The following is a 22,208-nucleotide window of genomic DNA, read 5'->3' as shown; positions in this document are numbered from 1 at the left end:
TTGCAGTCTCTCATCTGTCTTCACTCTTAGACAAGGGTACCTTGTATTTAGTCCTTCTGTACTAAATACAGCCATAGTAAGGATTCTGCCAGGCAAAAAGGGTGCATCAATGAATGCTTATTTGAATTTTTATTTCATAATGTCACATAATAATAGTTAAACTAAAAGATCTGCAATAAGGATAATAATGCTGGACAAAGGTTTGCTGGGTTATATTTCTGATGAGGGCCCCATGGCCCCGGTTTAATAATTTTTTCTACTTCAGTTTCCCCAGATGTGATAAAGGTTCCTGGGCTATCAAGTGTGCCAGATGAGGAACTTCCTCTGATGTTGTAGAAAAGTACCTTCTTGGGTTGCCTGGGGCCTTGGGGCACTGGTCACATAGCCATGGTATGTTCCAATAAATTCTAGAACCCAGGTCATCTGCCTATATTAGCTCCAAATCCACTTCTAAGGACCTCGAATGTGATAAACAAATGGATGTATTGCTTCTTGCTCCCTGGCTCACTCTAACGGTTTAATGCCAATCTTTTTTTCTACGATGCTTTCTATTTCACAAAGTTTCACTGTTTTATAAAGTCATTCTATGTTTCAAGCAAAATCTTTTCCATATACATGCCACATTTTCATAAGAAAAGGCAGTCAGAATTATTTTCTTTAGCTAATGAACATAAATAAAAGAATCACATTTTAATAATTTCCTAACTTTAATCTTAACATATCAGAGAAAATTAAATTTGATTTTAACTGGAGTATGAGTCTATTTGAATCAATGCAGAATCAAATAGAAAAGGTAGAAGGATAGAGAAACAGATAAAAGGCCGACAGAAACATATAAAATCTACTGTTTTGATAGCACCTTTTGAAGAAACCAAGATAAATTTAACATAATTTCAAAACAAGTCAAGCCTCATTAACTTGCCATATGGCAAAATGGGTTAATATTGTCTGAAACATAAAAAGAATCATTTCTGCTGCTAATCTTTCCACACTGTGAATACTGAAGAAAGAGAAATGAAAATGTTAGAGATTAGAAAAATGAAACTTCAGAAGTAGAGAGTAGATTTTTAAAATCAATTTTCCCCTCAACTAACAAATACCTTTGGAAAAAATAAAAATCTCAGGAGTACCCAGGTAAATCCTGTACAATTAGATTACTCAAGACATTTAACATTTTCTGACTATGTTCACTAAGCAGGTTGGGAGGTAGAATTGACAGGATATTCCTAGACCCTTGTAAAATTCCTCACCTCCAATCAAAACTTTTAACTGGTAAATTCTACCTAGGATATGTTATTTTGTATCACCTGTAAAACAAAATGAGATTTCTCATGGTTAATTTCAGATTATAAGCCTTGTGAAGAAAAGGTATGGTTTCAAATTGAATGAGCCTAATTCTCCACTGATTTTGCCCCTATCACAGCACCTTTTCTTAACCCTGGAACAGCTTAGTGTGGCTGGTTGTTAGAAATATCTTCTTCCTATTCATTTGATTTTTTTAAGTTAAATATTAGTATAACCAAAAAACTTGAACCTAAAATGGCTATTTGTGTAAAAAAAAAAGATGCCATTTAAAAGTGATGCCATCTGAAATAAGCCCAAGAAACAAAGATCTCCAAAAAAAAACCACTGTCTTCATTTCTAAGTTCTACAACAAATAAGCCTATTTTCAGTACTTACACTAATCTATTATGCTTTTAATTGGGTTTTAGCTCTAAACTGTCCATCCAACCTTTAATTTTATTTCAAGTGTTTTAATATTTTCATGTCCTGGGGCAGAGGGAGGGGAGGAGAAGAAATACAATAGTGAACCATTCCACCAGCTGAGACATTCAGATTTCATAAATCAGACCAATGTGAAAGGAGAGTGGCAGACACATAAACAGGCAAAAAGAGTGGTGGCAAGGGAAACAGTGTCAGCACACATTCAACAAATCCAATTTGAAAGATGGAGGTGTTTTTTTAAAGAGCTAATTATCAGGGAGTTCTCATATCACAGCTGACCAGGCTATCATTCAGTTATTCTTAGGGGACCTGAGGCAACTCTGAATGAAAGGAAATCAGAGTAACTTTCTGCCACAGATGTGAAGCCACATTAGAGGTCAGTATGCCAAGGCAAATGAAGACCTTCTTGGCATCGGGAGGGTTCTACCAAGCTTCCCAGGACATATATCTCTGGGCAGTAGTACCATTAAATGACAGAGAGGTAGTCGTAAAATTACAAAGGCAAGGATTATTCTTGGGCCTAGAGGACACATAGATCAAAGGTAGAAATGTTCAGTTCTTTCTGAGTTAATCTTTAGGTTTCATTGATTCCTTCTTTCATGAGCAAATATAGCCCCACTAACTACTGGGGAGGAAAGCTGACAAAAATGTAAAGACCAACTGGAATTAAAATGGTCAAAAGGTGTGGGCCAAATTGGTCAAGGATGTATCAAACCAGTGTTAGTCACATATGTAGATTGTGAGCTCCTTGAAAGCAGGGCCTATCTTTTGCCTTTTCCTGTACATGTAGTGGACATGGGCCAAATGCACTGGAGAATTACTCTTGTTCAATTCTAAACCCAACTTTTCTGGGTTCCTGTTGGTTTATAATACCAAAAATTTTCCTTTGCCTATTTTTCTGGCACCAAAGTCCTGAAGTGGTGTTTCATCATGGTGTGGCGGTGACTCTGAATTCTCAAAGGCTATATGCAAATGGAACACAAATTCTAGTAGCACCTAGATACTGGAAACACTCCAAATATTGCCCCGAAGATGGACTCTTTCAAAGGCATGGCTTAACTAAGGTGGAGAGGTGAGCATCACTGAGGTGAGCAAATAATGACTTTGTTTTCTTTTCTTTTGTTGCCAAAGTAACCCTTAAAGTCCTTCTGCTAAATCAGAGAGGTGCTACAAGCTGCCTCAATTAAGAGAATAACCACAGGAATGAAATTACATGACACAGAAGCACTGAAGTACAAATTCTTCTGATAGGAGCAGGGATGGGAGGAGAGGCCAGTAATAGACAAGGAGAACAAAGAAGTGTCTGCTATACTCTATCCACTAAAAATTCTCTACCACATACTTCATGTACTAGATGTTCATTTGGTTCAACAGCATCTCCATTAAAATGAAAGTAAAATGGGGATCTGGTGCATGCCTAGACTTAATAAATTAAGGAGAAAATTTTAATGATGCAAATTAGATTCAAAAGTGTGGTCTGCATAGACGATTGTTTTGTCAGAGGTGGGACTTGAACCAAAGCCTGGACTTCCTCGCTATGAAGCCCTGTTGCCTTAAAAGACTCATTCATCTTCCTGAGTTCAAATCTGGCCTCAGGCACTTAAATAGCTATGCGACCCTGGGCAAGTCACTTAGCCCTATTTACATTAGTTTCCTCTTCTGTAAAATGAGCTGGAGAAGGAAATGGCAAACCACTCCAGTATCTTTGCCCAGAAAACCCCAAATGGGCTCACCAAGAGTTAGACACGACTGAAAGTGACTGAACCACAAAAATGTCAAGAATGTTACACGTTACCCTGGTCAGACATGTTGAACATTGTTTCCAGTGCCACAATTTTGGATGGAGACTGACAAGCTGATGTGCATCCAGATTCCACTGGCCAAAATAGTGGTGAAAATAATTAAACTATGCCATGAGAATCAGGTGAAGGAGCTAAGGATATCTAGCCTAAGAAGAGAAAACATAGAACGATGGGGGAGAGGGGAGAGAAGTTTGAGGTGAGTTAGACATGAGACACTAATCAGAATGGGTAAAATGCCATGATGTGATGGCCTGGATCCCCAAAGGACAGCATTAGTATAACAAGGGAAGTGTAAGGCTACAGTTGCTCAATATAAAGACAGGTATCTAAATATTCTCTATCTATGATAATGATACAGAAAAAGCCCTTCAAAAAAAATCCTAAAGTATGAGGCTAGAATTAAAGTGAAACACTAGAAAGATATAAAGAACTGATTTGTTTTCAGAATGATTAGAGATACAGCTTCATTTTTATTTTTTTCATCTTTAATAAATTGAGGTCTCACTGCATTCAAAATTACAGTCACATTGGTAACCGAGTTCATCCCTATTGTAATAGAATCTATGTCATTTGTGGCGATGCTATTTCGTGCTCCTGTGCACGGTGCTTCCCATTTCATGTCTTGAAGGGCTGTATAGATTCTGTGTGATATATAAGCCTTTACCTATTATTTCTTTCTCCTCAACCACATTTGACAACTTAGAGGTATTACTACCCCATTGTCCCCATGTTATAGACAAGAAAACTAAAGCTGAGAAGTTGTGACTTACTCCTAAAGTTAGTATCAGAGGAAGGATTTGAGCCTAGGTCTTCCTGTATAATATCTAAGCCATCTATGCACTAGGTGATGTTGCCTTAACATGTATGTATATATGTATGTGAAGCTTACATGTATACCACTCTTATTTCCAGATTCAGAACCAAAAGTCAAACTTTATTAGATATTTTATTAGATATTTAATCAAATCAACTTTTCTTTACAAAATTTTAGTTTTTTTTACCTACTCACAATCTCTGAAGCAGTAAACAGAATTCTTAGTCATTTTTACCCACCAGGAGCTGAAAGTAGCAACCTTTTTAAGGATGACAATTTCATGCCTCACCCCTGTGAATGTTGTGAACCAGTCTATTTAAAAGCAGGGAAGCCAACAGTGCTTTAGGCCTGGCCTCCATCTGAGAAGCAATTCAGTTCATTCTCAGCAACATGGGGAGTATAAGGAAAAGATGAGCTCTGGAGGCAGGATCAGTTAGCTCAACATTAAACAACTTTATCTTGTCGTTTCATCATTGGATTGAAGGCATGGTAAATTCCCCCATCTACATTTAAATGCAATAATACATCATCCTCAAAACTGATTGCTAAATTACTTGACCTGTTAGTTATCTTTACAGAGTACCTACTATGTGCACAATTCCAGTGTCATGCTCCCTTAATATACATAATGGAAAATAATGTTGAAATGAATGCCACAGTCAACTTTCACAGAAAGCATATTTTGCCTGGCAACTACCTCTCTTTTGCATTCTCCCTATTTCCCCACACAATAACACCAGTTACTACCAACTTTTCTACCAGAGTAAAAAGAAAGTACTGGCGAAGATGTTTCCTTAACAGTTTCCTGGCATTCAACAAGCTAATGTTGATGAATACTGCTGAAAAATGCAGTCAAGATGCCCAACTGGTATGACATGAAGGTCAGAAACTACAGTTATTTTAATTTTTTTCAGGAGAGGTAAGACCCTGAGGTGTAGCTGTCAGAGTGGATAAGAAATTACAATTATAGAGGTTTAAAAATGTATTTTCTGTATCCTCAGGGAAATGGGAAGAGGCAAAATGGGGTCAGGGAAAAAATGTAATATTGCCCAACATGCCAATTTTTTTTTCATTAAATCACATTCTATTGAGCAGTTCTCAAATATAATATAAAATATTAATTATTTTTCAAGGTGGCCAATGCTATGTCTCCTCTGACCCAAACTTTACGGATAGATGAGGCATTATTTTAATAGTAACAAAGAATGCCTTCAGCAGCACCCCTTCCCTAACATAAAAACTAAATAGACAGGAAACAAAATAAATTCAAGCTTCCAGATAGAAAACACAAAAGGAACCTGAAAATGCCACTTATGAAAAAAAAGGAGAGAGTGAGTAGCTTTCCAAGACTTTATATCATTCACATTTCTTCTGACACAAAGTAAACCACAGTAGCTCTACTTCGTCAATATACTTAGTTACCCCACTTCTCTTTCCATGTTTTAATTTCATCCTCTAAATTTTCAAAGTTTAAAATTCATGAAGCTAGTTTAATTGGAAAGAGATTAAATTCAATAATAATAAATGTAAAATTTTGTTGGACTAAAAAACAAACCACTGGCAGGAGCAGTATCCATTAGGGTCTCTACCATGTATGCTGGGATAACTTTCTATTAAATATCAGGAGACAATTAACAAAACTTGATTGGTCCAGTGTAGTGGCATAACTGTCATGATTGTGACTTTCTAGTTAAACCATAAAAAACCAGCCTATAAGGATGCAGTTGCCTTGAGATTTGATGGATGCAAGCTATCACACCTTTCTGGACCAATATTCCCTTCAGATCAAAAGTATTTCCATATGGAGACAAGAGGGGTATATCTGCCAGAACCAGTACTCTATTGTTACTGAGTATACTTTCCTATAGTTCAGAAAGCCTTTTTTGTGAGTGTTGAATACTGTAGAGAAGCGCCCACCATTGGACTGTTCTGAATAAGAGCTGGCCAGAACACATGGTTAGCCAGCAGTCTGGACTGTCCACTCAAATCAGCGGTCTATATAAAGCAGCCCCCCAGTAACCAAGAAAAAACACCATGTTATCTCATGTGGCATTAACTCCATCCCTTGCTGTTTTTTGGTACAGATGCAAGGCACTGCCTCTAATTCTCAAACTGGAGTCTTTCAATGCCTGTTTGCTTTCTGCTAAACTATTTCCTACAGAAATTCCTACAACTATTTAATGCCCCTAGGAAGCATGGACAGTTTTTTTTTTATTAACTACCCCATTCTGGAAATAGTTTTCTGGACTATTTGTTGAAGATTTCTTTACTTCTAAGCCTAAAGTATGGAATAAGAGGTAGAGATATGGCTTCAGTGTCAAAAAGTTCAATTTTGCCTCTGATATATTCTGCCTGTCTGACCCTAGGCAAATCATGTAAACTCTCGGTGCTCCAGGCAATTCTCTGAAATTGTAAAATGCAGAGAAGGTTCAGATCTGTAATTATGCCCAGTTTTCTCATTTGAAGTTCCCTAAACCAATGAAATCATAGGTCAAATCCCTATTCCTTCCTTAATTACTCTGTACTTGTTTATGAAACATTCCCACCTTTAATCCAATTGACCACCAAAGGCTCCCTAATTCTGGAATTCCTTACATGGTAAAAAGAACTCTCAATTTTCAAGTGGGAGGCCAAAATTCAGTTGGATGTTGTTAGAACTAAAGGTGACCTTAGAGATCACCATGCATGATACCCTCATTAAAAACTCAATTTAGTCTTCTCAATTCTAGTTGAGAAGTGAGTGGCTCTGCTACTGACTGGTTCTGTGACCATAGCCAAGTCACTTACTCCATGTGAATATCAGTTTCCTCATGAGAGGCTTGGATGAGACGATGTGTAAGGGTCCCTTCCAGATATAAAAGTCTGAGTGATGAGGTATAACTCAAGGAGCTAGTTTTCATTTCCTGAAATATGTACAACTGCTCCACAAATATATTCCCTGAAAACATAATTTTCCATTCTTCCAAAACTAGGCTAAAAAAATAGCATAACTGCTCATGGAAAAAAGATAATTGAGTCCTCACAGATTTATTGACAACATAAGGAGGTTTATCTTGTTGGTAAAGTTCTCCAAAGAAATTTCCTCCAGCTTTCCTGTCGGTGCAAGATGGCGGTGCAGATCTCCAAGAAGAGGAAGTTTGTTGCTGATGGCATCTTCAAAGCCGAGTTGAATGAGTTTCTCACCAGGGAGCTGGCTGACGATGGCTATTCTGGAGTGGAAGTTCGAGTTACCCCAACCAGGACAGAAACCATCATCTTGGCCACCAGGACTCAGAATGTTCTTGGGGAGAAGGGTCACCAGATTCGGGAACTGACAGCTGTAGTTCAGAAGAGGTTTGGCTTCCCCGAAGGCAGTGTAGAGCTGTATGCCAAGAAGGTGGCCACTAGAGGTCTCTGTGCTATTGCCCAGGCCAAGTCCCCGCGCTACAAACTCCTGGGAGGTCTTGCTGTGTGTAGGGCCTACTATGGTGTCCTCCGCTTCATTACAGAGAGTGGAGCAAAAGGATGCGAGGCGATGGTGTCCAGTAAGCTCAGAGGCCAGAGGGCCAAGTCCATGAAGTTTGTGGATGGTCTGATGATCCACAGTGGAGACCCTGTCAACTACTATGTCGACACAGCTGTGCGCCACGTCCTCCTCAGACAGGGTGTATTGGGAATTAAAGTCAAAATCATGTTGCCCTGGGACCCAAGTGGCAAGACTGGCCCTAAGAAGCCCCTGCCTGACCATGTGAGCATCGTAGAGCCCAAGGATGAGATTCTTCCTACCACCCCCATCTCAGAGGAGAAGAGTAGGAAGGCAGAGCAACCAGCTATGCCCCAGCCAGTGCCCATTGCATAAAAGGACTCTGTGACACCTGGAATGGTGTGCCCGAAGCTCTTCTGTAAAGATCTTTAATAAAATCTTTTGTAAAAAAAAAAAAAAAAGAAGAAGAAGAAATTTCCTCCGTAGTACTTCACGCACATAAAGTACTAGTCTTTATGGTTAACCAACTCCTACGTCAGATTCATTGGCTCGCACATTCACTCAATTCAGGTTTATGAGAGATCAAGTGCCCCCTGCTTTAAAAAAAAAAAAGGATCAAAAGAAGTCAGCTGAAAACAGAAAATCACATGTGACTCAGCAGGTCTTAGAGACAAACAGGAAAAAGGCAATTAGAAAAAACAACCATAATAATGTCTAACATTTATACAGTACTCACTATGTGCTCACTATGCTGTGCACTTTACAAATACTATCTTATTTGGTCTTCATAAAAACTCTGGGAGGTAGGTGCTATTACCATCTCCATTTTACAGCTGAGGAAACTGAGGCCAACAAGCTAAGTGACTTGCCTAAGGTCTCACAGTTAGTGTCAGAGACCATATTTGAACACAGATCTTCCTAACTCCAGGCCCAATATGAAGCAGAAGAATATGGCTTTTAGGTAATTCAATGAAAATTAGTAACTTCTGTAGAGATGTAGTCACTTGATCTATTTTGCCCAAGAGGTTGATGAGATTTGCTAAGTAAATGGAAAGACAATGGGTGGGGGTGGGGAGGCTAAAACATATGTCCTTCTACTGTTAACTGCATAAAATAGTCTGTAACATATTATAAATAATAAAAACATACAGGTGGGTTATTAAAGAAGCTTGTAACTTGAATACCATATTAAAATGGTTACAAAATAACAACAGAACCCTTTTAAAAGTCATCTATAAAAGCTATTGATGTATGGAATGATGAGGTATTAAAGATCTGTGAATGTTTTAATTATGTGGAAGGAGGCTAGCTAACTAGCAGTTTCTGCTCCTGGGGCAAGATGTAGATGAGGTTCCCTTAAGGTGGAACCTGGAGGAGCTGGAGGAGGAGGAGGAGACTTTTTAAGTGTTAAAGGGGGAAAGAAGACTCATTAATGGGAAGGTAGGTGGCATACAGGGAAGAAAACACCCTCTTCCAAGAAGTTATTCCCTCTAATGTCACAGAGACAGGTGCATGGGAAGAAGAGCCCCCAAGATGGTGCTACAAATTTACATTCTCTAAATTTCCCACCTTGTGACATAAAAGTCATTTTGCCCTAGCTACAGTTCTCTAAGGCATATTTCCCTACTTTTCTGAAGTCTAAGAACATACTACAAAGGGTCATAGGTCATTTGAAAATAAATGTGCCACATCACAGGATGCAAACATCAAATAACTATACTTCAAAACAAAATAAGGTTACAGTAGACATCTCAGAAGAGGAATGACAGGCAAAAAGAGTGTGAGAAAAATATTGTGGAAATGATAACAGTAAAACTAAATACTTCTTAATGATGTAAAATTGTGAGTGTTTTATATAATTAGGACAACTCCAGTAGTCTAGTTGATTCTGTCCTTACCCCTCTGCCCCTCTCTGCCATAATAGTTGCTGGTCCCTAAAATCAAAATTACATTAAAGATAAAAGAAATTCAATGGGGAGAGGCCTTAGAAATCACCTGGTTCAGGCCTCTAATTTTAGAAATAAGTAAACTGAGGCTAAGAAAGATTTAGACACTTGCCTGAGCACACACCAAGATTTATGGCTGGGCTGAGACACAAATTTGAGATGATTCAAATTTTTAAAGATGAAAAAAGTTGAGAGACGTATGTGGCTTCTAGCCCTGTCTCGGTCCACCATTAGCTTTTGACATGGGCAAATTATTTACCCTCTCTGGACACAAGTGTATTCATGGGGGAAACAAAGGTGGAGGATTACATGATCTCTAGTTTAGCTTTCCACTTCTATCTTAATTTTTGAGTGTAGCCCTGAATAGTCGGTGACTTTAGAGATGAGGCTCTCACTTCCAATCCATAGTAATTTCCTTTGCATCTATTTTAGGAGCGAATAATGAAGAAGGTTAGACAATTATGTCAAGTACATGACAGGTCAGTGAAAATAGCAAGATTAACACTCTATACTTCTGGATTCTAAGAGAAAAAAGGCCATAGTCAAGTCCTGCTAAAGGCTTCAAAGAGATAGAAGCAGTCAACACTCATAATCTGAGAAGAGTAAACTTTGTCATTTGCTTTTAAAAATAGTATCAATAAATAAAAGGCAAGTGTTTCAAACCAGCACGTAAAATTTAGGAAACATGTGTTCATTTCTAAACATCATAGTACGAAGGTCTGACCGTTCCCAACACTTTTCTAGCTGGTAAGAACAGGAATCTTTCCCTTAGCTATCATTTAGTAAATTTATGGTGATGGGATATAGAAGGCACTTTGGGAAGGCACTGTAATACACCTTTTCTTCTAAAATAATTAAAACTATACATATGTGCACAAATTATCATTATAACCATCAACCTAAAAACTACATGACAATTGTGTTTGCCTTTTTTATGGGAAATACTTTTCATTTATTGACCTCTAGGAATCTCTATAAATGTCATCGGAAAAACACAGCCTTGGTCCATTAAAGTTGTAATCTACACTTAAAGCAACAGAAGTCTAACATTAAGTAAATACAAATTCATGCACACACAAAAGCAAACCATATAAAGGTGCTGGGTTGTTGTTTTTTAATTCCTCTACGGAATGGTGCAATGGAAAATGTGCACTCTAGAATGAAAGGAGCTGGCTTTAAACACACCTTTTGATTTTGCATGATCTTGAACAAGACACTTCACCTTCATAAGCCTCAGTTTCCTCTTTTTAAGGTGAGGAGGCTGAATTGGATGACTTCTGGTGTTCCATCTTGGTCTATATCTGCTTTGGTAACTTTGGCACTGACTTGCAGCTGATGCCCAGAGTGAGAACAGGAGGAAAAGAATAAGAGATCTATCTCCTTTCCTACCATTTGAATTTACAATGATAAATTTATATATAATTACATACATATAATATAATTTATAAATGACCTTTGAGGACAAATAAATTCTTGTAATCAAACTACAACAATTCGTATTTATAGATCATTAAATTTAATGAAGCATCTTGGAGTGAGAGATGGATATTACATTAAGGGAGTTCTGGGAGTAGTTAGCTAGATGAAGAAATAACGATGATGCTTCAAAAGGAGAAAATTGTAAAGGAATGTTCCATCTAGCTATCAAGGAAAGCACTGAAGGCACCTGGAGTCCTAGACGCTTCAACTGAATCAATCAACAGATAGGATGAAGTTTACATGTGTACATAAGGTGGTCTAGATTCCAATCAGTAGTCAAGACATGTCATTTCCACCTTCATAACCAACACCTCTTCGTCTTTCCTGACAATACCACCACCCTAGTGCAAGCCCTTATCACCTCACAGTTGGGCTATTACAATAGCTTGCTGTTTGATGTCCCTGCCTCAAGTCCCTCCCTACTCCAATCCATCCTCCAATCAGCTGTTGAACTGATCTTTCCAAAATGAAGATCTGATCATAGCATGCCCCTCCCCCAATTACTAAGATCCCCTGGCTTTCTATTACCTTCAGGATCAAATATGAAATTCTCTCTCTGGCTTTCAAAGTCCTTCATCACATTTACATAATGACTACTACATGCCGGACTCTGTGCTAAGCGCTTTCCAGTTATTCTTTCATTTGATCTTCTCAACAACCCTAGATGATATCATTATCCTCATTTTACAGAGGAGGAAACTGATACCAAAAGAGGTGGATCAACTTTCTCAGGGTCACACAGTTAGAAAGTATCTGAGGGGAAATTTGAACTCAGGTCTGGCATTCTATCCACTACAACAACTGAATATTTCAGAAATTAGTACAAGAATAGGCTAGTCTAGCAAGGGAAGACTCCAACTTCAAGAGGTAAAGATTCTAGTTTCAGAGTTGAATTAAAGATCCTAAAAGGAAATTGCTCTTGGAAAAAGTTTTTTTCTCCTCACTCTCTCTCCTTCCCACATGTTACTGGAACAACTCTGGAAGAGACATCGAATCAGGCCAGGAACAGCGAGACACAGCATGAGGACAAAAATGGACAAACAGGATGTAGAAAGACAGGATAGCCACCCAACAGAGGAAGCTACTTCAAGACAATGAGTGTTTGAATCAGATAACAATGCTAGCTATGGATAATTAGGAACAAAGAGCAGAGCTTACATTTTGGTCGCATATGTTCCCAACAAGTCTAAGTTTAAGCCCTCACTTTTCATGGACACTGCATGTAGTTGTAGGAGTGTACGTCAGGTTTGGGGTGAAATATTTTGTACCAGCTTTTTTTTTTTCTTACTATACCATCTCATAAAGTGCCTTCACTAAAAGTGAAATAAATTTACTGTCTAAATGATAGTGGGGAGTGCATCAGTGAGGGCTAATGAGTGAAAATAGAAACCTAACTCATCAGGGTCACTCTTAGAGAATCCTGAGAACAGGAGTCAGTCACCTCTCCAAGGGCAAAACCTGCAAGTCTAAGTGGGAACTGAAGGACAAGCCCCAGGAGAACCACTACATAATCAAGACTGAATATATAATAAATTAACCAAAAACACATTTAGTTTCATACCTTTGGGCATGTAGAAACAAAGACCAACAAAATCTGACACTTTTGGCGGGAGGGGAAAAAAGGCTACAGTACTTATAAAATCTTTTAATGTATTTGTTGACTTTGGGCCAATCTTACATTAGTTAAAACTTCCAAGTAGGTTACTACTAAGAAAAAAGTGAAGTGCTCTCTGAATCTCTTCATAATCCGATGCTTTGTGATCCAAAGGTCGCTGGGTTCACTTCCTGCCTATAGTGAATTATCCACAAACAAGGACAACCCTAAACCTGATGCTGTCTTGTTTGGCTAACTTTTCAGTATTCACTTTAGTTCACACAGGTTACATAAATATGACACTAGTCCAATTACAGCATTCTGTGATATTAGTGTTCAATTTACCTTCACATAGTCAAACTACTATTTAGAAGATTAAAAGAATGATGGTATTACTGACTTTAAAAACTGGTCTTCATATTACTTTAGAAAACAAAAAACAAAACAAAACAAAAACACGTAATCAAATATCTCAAAGACATGAATTAACTGGGTAGTGATGAACCATTAAAAGAACAGAATTCTCTCTCTCTCCCCTGAAAAATTATCTTGCCTATTAAACAAATGAAAGGTTTCATTTTTGAAATTTTCCCTTTAAAAATCTACTTGACACTTAATTCAGTGTTATTATGTTATATTAGAAAAAGAAAATTTAAGGTTTTCACACAGCTCAGTGTCTGCATAATAAAATTATTAAAAACCAATGTTGTAGGCCTATTTGATACTGATGGAGTTAGGAGTCTTTTTCCCCATATTCTGCTTCCATCTTCATCATCATCATCAAGATAGTATCTACATGTGTGTATACATAGATAGACACAGATATACACTTAAATACACATATAATATTTTAAGGCTTAAAAGATCTTTTCCTTGCAACAACCATCATGTCTATTTTATAGATAATTAAACTAAGCTTCTGAGAAATTAAGTGCCTTCTACTCAGTCATAACTAGGGACAAATCCAACATACAAACCTAGGCCACCTTACTGTAAGACTCACTTCTAGCCACTAGGCCATGATACAGATCCTTATAAGCAATTGAAAGAGACAAGGCATACACAATCAATCAATATGACAGTATCACAAATTTCAGAATGACATAGAGATATAAAAAAAAATTAAAGTGATAAAGTGATTTCCAAAAGTACAGGTTTACATTTGAATGTCACATTGTCTGCTATTTTCATAAGGAATGCTCAAAATACCTCTATTTCATTAAATATCCATTTTTTTTCTTCTGTAGGATTATACTCAGTATTGCTGGGTATGTTGTGGTAGGTTATAATCCTAGCTCCTTCGTTTCTATAATCATATTCCAAGTCATCCACTCCCTTGCAACAGTAGCTGCTAAATCTTGTGTGAATCTTATTGTGGATCCATGGTATTTGAACTCTGTGTACTTTGATATTTGAACACATGACTAAAGACAAGCATAAAAAAGTAAGCATGAGTGAGAAATTACAAGGGAATTAACAGGTTATATTGTTTATATTCCTATATGGGAAGATGATAATGTAACTCCCAAGAACATTATTATCACAAGGCCAGTTAGAATCTTCTTAGAGGGCATAGGTGTGAGTCTACCATGTTGAAAAGATATCAGAGGAATGGAAGGATGAGAAAGAGGGATCCACAGGCAGAAGGAGGAAAGAAGAGGAAGAATGGGAAAACTATGTTATTTAAATGAGATATGGAAGGAAAGGGTTATACAATGAAGAGTAAAATGGGAGTGGGGTGAAGTGGGCAATGCCTGAAACTCACTCTGATCTACACCAGCTCAAAGGAAGAAAAATAAGAATACACACTTAGGTATAAATATTCATCTTACCAAAGAGGGAAGTAAAAATGAAAGGGGCTTAAAGGAGTGGGGTGAGGAATAAGAGGAAGGGTAGAATAAAAGTGGTGAGACTCAGAAACAAAGTCTTGAAGAGGGGACCAGTAAAAAAAAAAAAAATTGATAAAAGAGAACAGGATACAAGGAAACACATAGCTAAAAATAATAATTGTGAATGCAAATAAAATAAACTCACCCAAAAACCAGAAGATGATAGCAGAACAGATTAGAAACCAGAATCCAAAAATATGTTGTTTACAAAAAATATACTTAAAATAGAGACACACATAGTTAAAATAAGAGACTATAGTAGAATCTATTATGCTTCAGCTGACAGAAACAAGGCAAGGGTAGCAATCATGATCTCAGACAAATCAAAACAAAAATAGATCTACTTAAAAGAAAATCAGAGAAGCTATATTTTTACTTTCAAAAGTACCAGAGGCAACTAGTGGAGGAATTCAATTTACCCCTCTGAGATACTGACAAATCCAACCATAAAATTAAGAAGAAAAATGTTAAAGAGCCGAATAGAATTTTAAATAAGTTGGATTATGATAGACCTCCGGAATATTGAAGGGGAACATAAAGGAGCATACTTATTACTCAGGTTTGCAAGGTCCTTCACAAAAATTAACCATATATTAAGACATCCAAACCTTACAAATAAAAGCAGAAAAACAAAAATATTAACTATGTCTTGGGGGGACATAATGCAACAAAAATTACATTTTATAAAGGATTTATGAAGCACAGATTAAACATTATTGTTAAAAAAAATAATCATGAATGATTGAATCAACAAACAAATCACAGAAACAACCAATAAGTTCATTTACAGATAATGACACTGAAGCAACACACCAAATCTGTGGGATGGAGTCAAAGCAGTTCGTACAGGAAAAAAATATATATCTCTAAATGCTTACATAAATAAAAGAGAAAAGCATCAGATCAATAAATCAAACATACAACTAGAAAAATAGAAGAACAACAAATGAAATATCTGCAATTAAACACTAAAGTATAAATTCTGATAATCAAAGAAAAGGTTAGTGAAATTAAAAAGAAAAAAATATTGAATTAATGAATAAAAGTAGGAGCTGATTTTATGGGAAAAAAACAGTAAAAAAAGAGATAAACCATTGGCTAATTTGATTGTGGGGGAAAAAGCAAGAAGAAAATCAAATTACCAGTATCCAAAATGAAAAAGGGTGAATGCACAACCCACGACAAAATTACAGCAATTATGAAGAGATATTTTGCCCAATTCTATGGCAATAAAACTGACAATCTAAACAAAATAGATAAATATTTATAATTCTATAAATTAATTATTTATATAATTATATAAATTATCCAAATTAAGAGAATACTTTACTAACTATCTCAAAAAAAGAAACTGAGTAAGTCATAAGTGAGCTCCCCAAGGGGGGGAAAAAACTTCTGGAACATATGGATTTACAAGTGAACTCTGCTAAATATTTAAACAATTAATTCTAATACTGTATGAACTGTTTGGAAAAAATAGGTAAAGAATGAACACTACAAAATTCTTTCTGACCCAAATAGAGCTTTGATAACTACATAAGGGAGAGCAAAAACAAAGGAAAAAAACTATAGACCAATTTCCCTAATGACTATTGATGCAAAATTTTAAATAAAATACAGGATGGAGATTACAACACAATATTATAGAGGTCATACACCAAGCTAGATTTATACCAGGAACTGAGGGCTGGTTTAATACTGGGAAAACTATAAGCACAATTTACCATATCAATAACAAAAATAACAAAAACCATATAATGATTTCAATAAATACAGAAAAATGTTTGACAAAATACTACAATCATTCCTATTAAAAATACACAGGAATAAATTAAGTTTTCTTAAATGATAAGTAGTATCTATTTAGAACCATCAGTAAGCATTATCTGTACTGGAAATAAGGTAGAAGCCTTTCCAGTAAGATCAGGAGTGAAACAAAGATGTCCATTATCACTACTATTCTTCAATGGTTCACTAGAAATGCTAGCTATAGCAATAAGACAAGAAAAAGAAATTGAAGGAAAAGAATAATATGTAATAAGGAAATGAAACTTCACATATGACATATAGTATACTTAGATAACCCTAGAGAGTCAACAAAAAAACTCACTAATCAAAACAATTAGCAATTTCAGCAAAGTTGCAGAATATAAAACAAGCCAATACAAATCATCAGCGTGTCTATATTACCAACAAAATCCAGCAGAAGAGGTATAAAGAGAAATTCTATTTAAAATAAGAAAGTATATAAAATACTTAGTCTACCTGACAAGATGCATACAGTAAGAGTACAATTACAAAACACCCTTTATATAAATCAAAACAGATCTAAATAAATGGAGAAATAGTAATTTCTCATGGGTAGGCTGAGCCAATATAATAAAAATTAAAAATTTCAATACTACCTACATTTAATTACTTACTCAGTTTTATGCCAGTCAAAATAGCACAGAATAATTTTATAGAAGTAGAAAAAGTAGTAACAAAACTCAGCTGGAGAAACAAAAAATAATAGGACCACTTCAGGGGATTCTTTATTCGCAAAAATCAAGACCTATCTATACACTGTCATATACATGCATCAATATATCCATATGTCTATATGTATTTATTCACATACATGTACAGGGTATCCCCAAAATCTTAGTGCTTTTTAAAACCAGAGCTAAGATTTTTGGTGCACTCTGCAATTTAGCATTGTGGACATAGGACTCGATTTAGATTCAAGAAGACCTGAGTTCAAATTCTATCTGAAAGCACTCTGATGGATCAATTAAGCAACAAGTATTTATTAAGTGTCTACTATGTGCCTAGCACTGGAGACATAAATACAAATCTTGACTGCTGTGTGAGGATGGGGGAGCTACTGAACTCCCTCTGAATCTCAACTTCCTCATTAATAAAAAGGAAGTGGCACCCAAATCATGAAGTTGTATTGCAGTATAAATGAGGAAAATGTATATTAAGTCTCCTTATGAACTTTAAGACATTATGTAAACGTCAGTTATTAATGACTTTCTTCCCATCTTTACCATCATCATTATTACAGGGCTACAGAAAAATAATTTCAGTGAGGGGAATGAAGATAAAATGAGACAAACTGCATGCTCCTTCAAGGAGCCTATATTAGCATTAAATGAGATCGTTTTATAATTAGTATAAATAGACTGAGGCATTTTGGAACTACTTTAAGAAAGTCAGTCATTCAGTTTTACTCAAGCTTTGTTTCAACTCGTTCTTCAGAAGAATTACTTTAATTATGACCTTCTAGGGTGTAGGTGAGACTATATATTTTAGCTATCCTCTTATACTTAAATTCAGCTAACCCTAACACAGAAGTGTTCTGTAAATACAAATAAGTATTCCCTTTAGTAGGAACTTCCCACTAGTATACAGATTCTCTCTTTTTCTTTGATGTTGTTTTAAAAAAATCTGACAATGTTGCCTTGCTGGAGTTCTTTGAAAAACAAATATAAAAGCATATTTCAGTTATGGATTCCAGGCCTACATTCACTTAAGTCTGTTTCTTTCATATCAACTGCCATCTGTTACCTCAAATCGAATTCTTACATTCTAGACCCAGAATGCGAAATAGAAGGCTCTGTTTCCCCTACCATACACCCACCCAAACAATGATGACTGTTACCCTACTAAGAAGTAGCTGAGTCTAGACCCCATCCATAGCCCTCATAATAAACTTTCCCCCTTATTTTACTCACTGACAGTACAAAGGGGTTTCTTAGATTTGTGTGTGTGTGTGTGTGTGTGTGTGTGTGTGTGTGTGTGTATTCAAATGAGACTTTTACTTTTTTTTTCTTGCAACAATCTCATTTTACACTTGTGGAAACTCTTGAAGGATTTTCAGTAAGTTTCAACAACACTAAATGTTGTTCTTCAGTCATTTTCAGTTGTGTTCAACTCTTTGTAACCCAATTTGGGATTTTCTTAGCAAAGAAAGGAGAGTGGTTTGCCCCTTCCTTCTGAAAATAACTGAACAGCAATAATCATTGCTTATTATTACTAAATGCATAGGATTATAAAGGAAAATAATTACAGTGAAATATACTTATAAAATTTTGTCTTAACAAAAAACAAACTCATGGTTTCCAAATTAAGAATCACTTGCTTTAAAGGCATTTTCCTTGTTTTTGAGATGAAAACAAGCCTCAAAGAAGGCTAAGTGAATTTGCCAAAGACACCCAGTTAGCCAATGACACATGTAAGATCTGAATCCAATTCTAACAGGATTTTAGGATCAGGACTCTAGGGCTAAAAGGGACTTTTGAGGGCATCTGGTCCAATAACCACATTTTACAGATGAGGCAACTGAGGTACAGATAGGTGGCTTGCCCAAATAATAAGCATCAGAGTTGGGATTTGAAACAAGATATTCTGATTCCAGAATCAGGACTCTCTCTGTTGTACCACAATACTTTTCGATACTTCCTAACTTTAATTCCAGTAACTCTATGCATTATGCCAGGTCAGTTTTTACTAAGGAACTAGTAAGTGAACTTTGAGACATGATTTAGGTAAGAGGAATAGATAAAAGAACCTAGTTAAATGGCATATCCTATCTCCCACCCCCAACCCCTTATCCTGTGCCATCCAATGTTTGTCTAATTCAACTATAATAATTTTAAAGAATAGTTAGCACTGAGTCATATAGGTTAGACACAACTCTTACCTCTGTGAAAAAGAGGAACAAATAAAGTACTTTTTTAAAAGTAACCCATAAAAATCAGAAGAGCTAATGATAGGCTATATAATATATATACTTATAGAAATACCTGCCACCATATAAGTCACCACCACCTAGTACTAATTATACGTTATTATTCCTCAGATCAGATTCAAAGGTTTGACATACGGAAGAATAGAGAACAAAGAAGTGTTCTCATTTTGGTGCTTTTTAGTATGCCATAAGACTAAACACCAGGTAATTTTTAAATATCCTGGGACTCATATTTTTATGACTTGTTCTTCTATTTGGGTTGTTAAAAAAATATGTACTCTTCAATAAAAGCACTCTAGCCATCATTATAATCCTCCCAGTTTCTAGAATTCAAACACTGTCAGTTTTCTATCATCATGGAGGAATAGATGTGACTATGTAATATAATGTAGCTATTCCATACTGCCACCAACTCTCCAGAGAGTCTAAGAAATTTTATCAAAAAACTAAACCAAAGTTACAATTGTAATACAGAAAGAACAAGAGATAGAGTCATTTCCAGATTTCACAGTTAATTGGCTTATACAAAAAAAGAATTGAATCTACATGAAATCGGAAACTTTTGCATTAACAAAATCAGTGCAACTAGGATAAGAAGAACCGTCAGGTGGGAAATAAATTTTTGCATCTAATAACTCTGATGAGCATTCTGGTATGATAAAAGCAAATAAAAATAACTGAGTTTTCTTTCATGTCACACACAGAAAACTAGCCAAGATGACAAAAGATGAGATTGGTCAAAGCTAGAGGGTCAGTAGAAAGACAGATAGGCACATTAATGTCCTCATTCTTGAACAGCCAATTGGTATGATCATCCTGGAAAACAATTTGTTGCTAAGTTGCTAAAACGGACATACCTTTTGGCCCTGAGATGTCACTGCTAATAATATGCTCCCAGGAAGTTAAAGATAGATAGAAAGAAAGCTCCAATAAACACCAAAATATTTACATCAACACTTTCCGTAATAGCAAAAACCTGGGCACAAAATAGACAATGATAAATAATTATGGAATCACTAAGCAAATTATGGTATGTGAATGTAATGGAATCATTACAATGATGAATAAGAAGATAATATAGAACCATGGGAAGACATGAACTGATACAAAGTGAAGCATGCAGGAACAAAGGGAAAACCTCAATGTAAATGAAAGAACACTAATAAAAGCAACTAAAACTAAGTATTGTGTAACAATAATTTAACCTGATCCCAAAGAAGACATGTAAAAACATACATCCCTTTCCTGCTTTGCAGATGTGAGGGGAATATGAATATAAAAAAAAAATCAGCATATACTGTCAACTTTATTAATGTATTATTTACTTTTCCTGAATTTTTTTCTATTTTCATTCTTGGTAGCAAGAAATTAATCTTTGGATGGGAGAGGGGGAAGACCACATTGGAAAATGAAATTATATAAAACAATAATTAGCTATTTTGCTTTTAAGCATCAGGGTAGATTTCTTGAGCCTCTATAGACTTTGGCTTGGTTTTTGTCCCATGTAATATACAGTCATGAAATTAATACATCATTAAGAAATTCTTGCCTGATTATTTGTTTTAGTGAATTCCGGCAATAGAAAATACTATGTAAACAAACTTCTTTTCAACATGTGTTTTCCCCTTCCTGCCTAGTTTTCAGTGTTCAGTTAGATAGTTTCTGCTGCATGTGGCCTAGGTATCATCCCTGAATAGATCTGTAGTCTTATCTGTGTGGGCACTCCTCAAAGGGTACAAATCTAAGCTCGCCCAGGCCTTTTTATCCTTGACACTTATGAATGGTCTCCAGAAAGGACGCAATCAACCTGCTGGGAGCCTTCATCTAAATCTCTGGAAATTGCATAGATACCAAAGGATTCCATGGTCTGTCCACTGGTTCTACTTTAAAATCTATTATCTACATCTTTCCTTTTTCAGGACATCTATGTCTCCGATGATATCCTTTACATTAATTATCCAGTAAAACTATTCTCTAGTCATATGCTATAGGCTATGCTCACTCCTCATGCATTTCTCCATCACATTTTTTACTTTCAACTTTAATTCTTCAGAGAATGTGGTACTCTATAACCATGGCCATTGAAGCATTACTGGAAGGATGTTGATATTGATGGGCCTTCACTTCAGGAAGAATTAGAATTTCATCAGTTTGTGAAAAGAAAACATGGTGGAAAGAGTGTTGGAATTAGAGTCAGAAGGAACCGGGTTCAAGACCTGGCCCTGCTACCTTACTCCTGATGTGATCCTAGGTAAATCACTTATACTCTCCTCAGTTTCCTCAAATATAAAAGGACGGGACTAGACTGGATGCCCTTGAAGATTCCTCTCAGATCTAAATCTAGACTCATACAAAAATACTACTATTTAACTCATTACAATTATATATGTGGAGGGAGGGAGGAAGGGAAAAAGGAAGGAAGGAAGGAAGGAAAGAACGGAGGCAAGGAGGAAAAGAAAAAGGAAAAAAAGAGAAAAGCTCGAGGCAGTTAAACATCAAATGATTTGGAAGAAAGGAAAAGGAATCTTCAGAGTTTGCCCAGTTTGCCTAATTTGTGGATCTATTTTATAAAAAATATTCAGAAGAATGTGTTAGAAGTTGTATGTTGAATTTTATTCCTTATTTTACATGTTTATTTACTTATTTTCTTTCTTTTATGGTGTTTAATTTTATGATTTTTTTTTAAGCAAAAATATCCTTGTGTGAATATAGACAGTAACAAGCATCTTCATCATTGCTCTGGAGAACATATGGCACAAAA

The 22,208-nt window shown here is 36.0% G+C and overlaps 2 protein-coding genes across 4 annotated transcripts in view; one reads left to right on the top strand and one right to left on the bottom strand.

Moving 5' to 3' along the window:
• DOCK4 (dedicator of cytokinesis 4) overlaps positions 1 to 22,208 on the bottom strand; it is a 537,022-nt gene that overhangs the window by 355,002 nt on the left and 159,812 nt on the right. The gene's annotated exons all lie outside the window — the stretch shown is intronic.
• Positions 5,942 to 8,278, top strand: LOC140533369 (small ribosomal subunit protein uS3-like). The gene has a single exon (XM_072653015.1). It carries the CDS (start codon positions 7,448 to 7,450, stop codon positions 8,177 to 8,179), a length of 732 nt encoding a protein of 243 aa, XP_072509116.1. The 5' UTR covers positions 5,942 to 7,447; the 3' UTR covers positions 8,180 to 8,278.

Source organism: Notamacropus eugenii, chromosome 3, assembly GCF_028372415.1.
Source record: "Notamacropus eugenii isolate mMacEug1 chromosome 3, mMacEug1.pri_v2, whole genome shotgun sequence".
Taxonomy (NCBI): Eukaryota; Metazoa; Chordata; class Mammalia; order Diprotodontia; family Macropodidae; genus Notamacropus; species Notamacropus eugenii.
This window is presented reverse-complemented; position numbering and strand designations above follow the sequence as displayed.

Coding starts and splice junctions, on each gene's coding strand:
- LOC140533369 (XM_072653015.1), top strand. CDS start 7,448: ATGGCGGTGCAGATCTCCAAGAAGAGGAAGTTTGTTGCTGATGGCATC.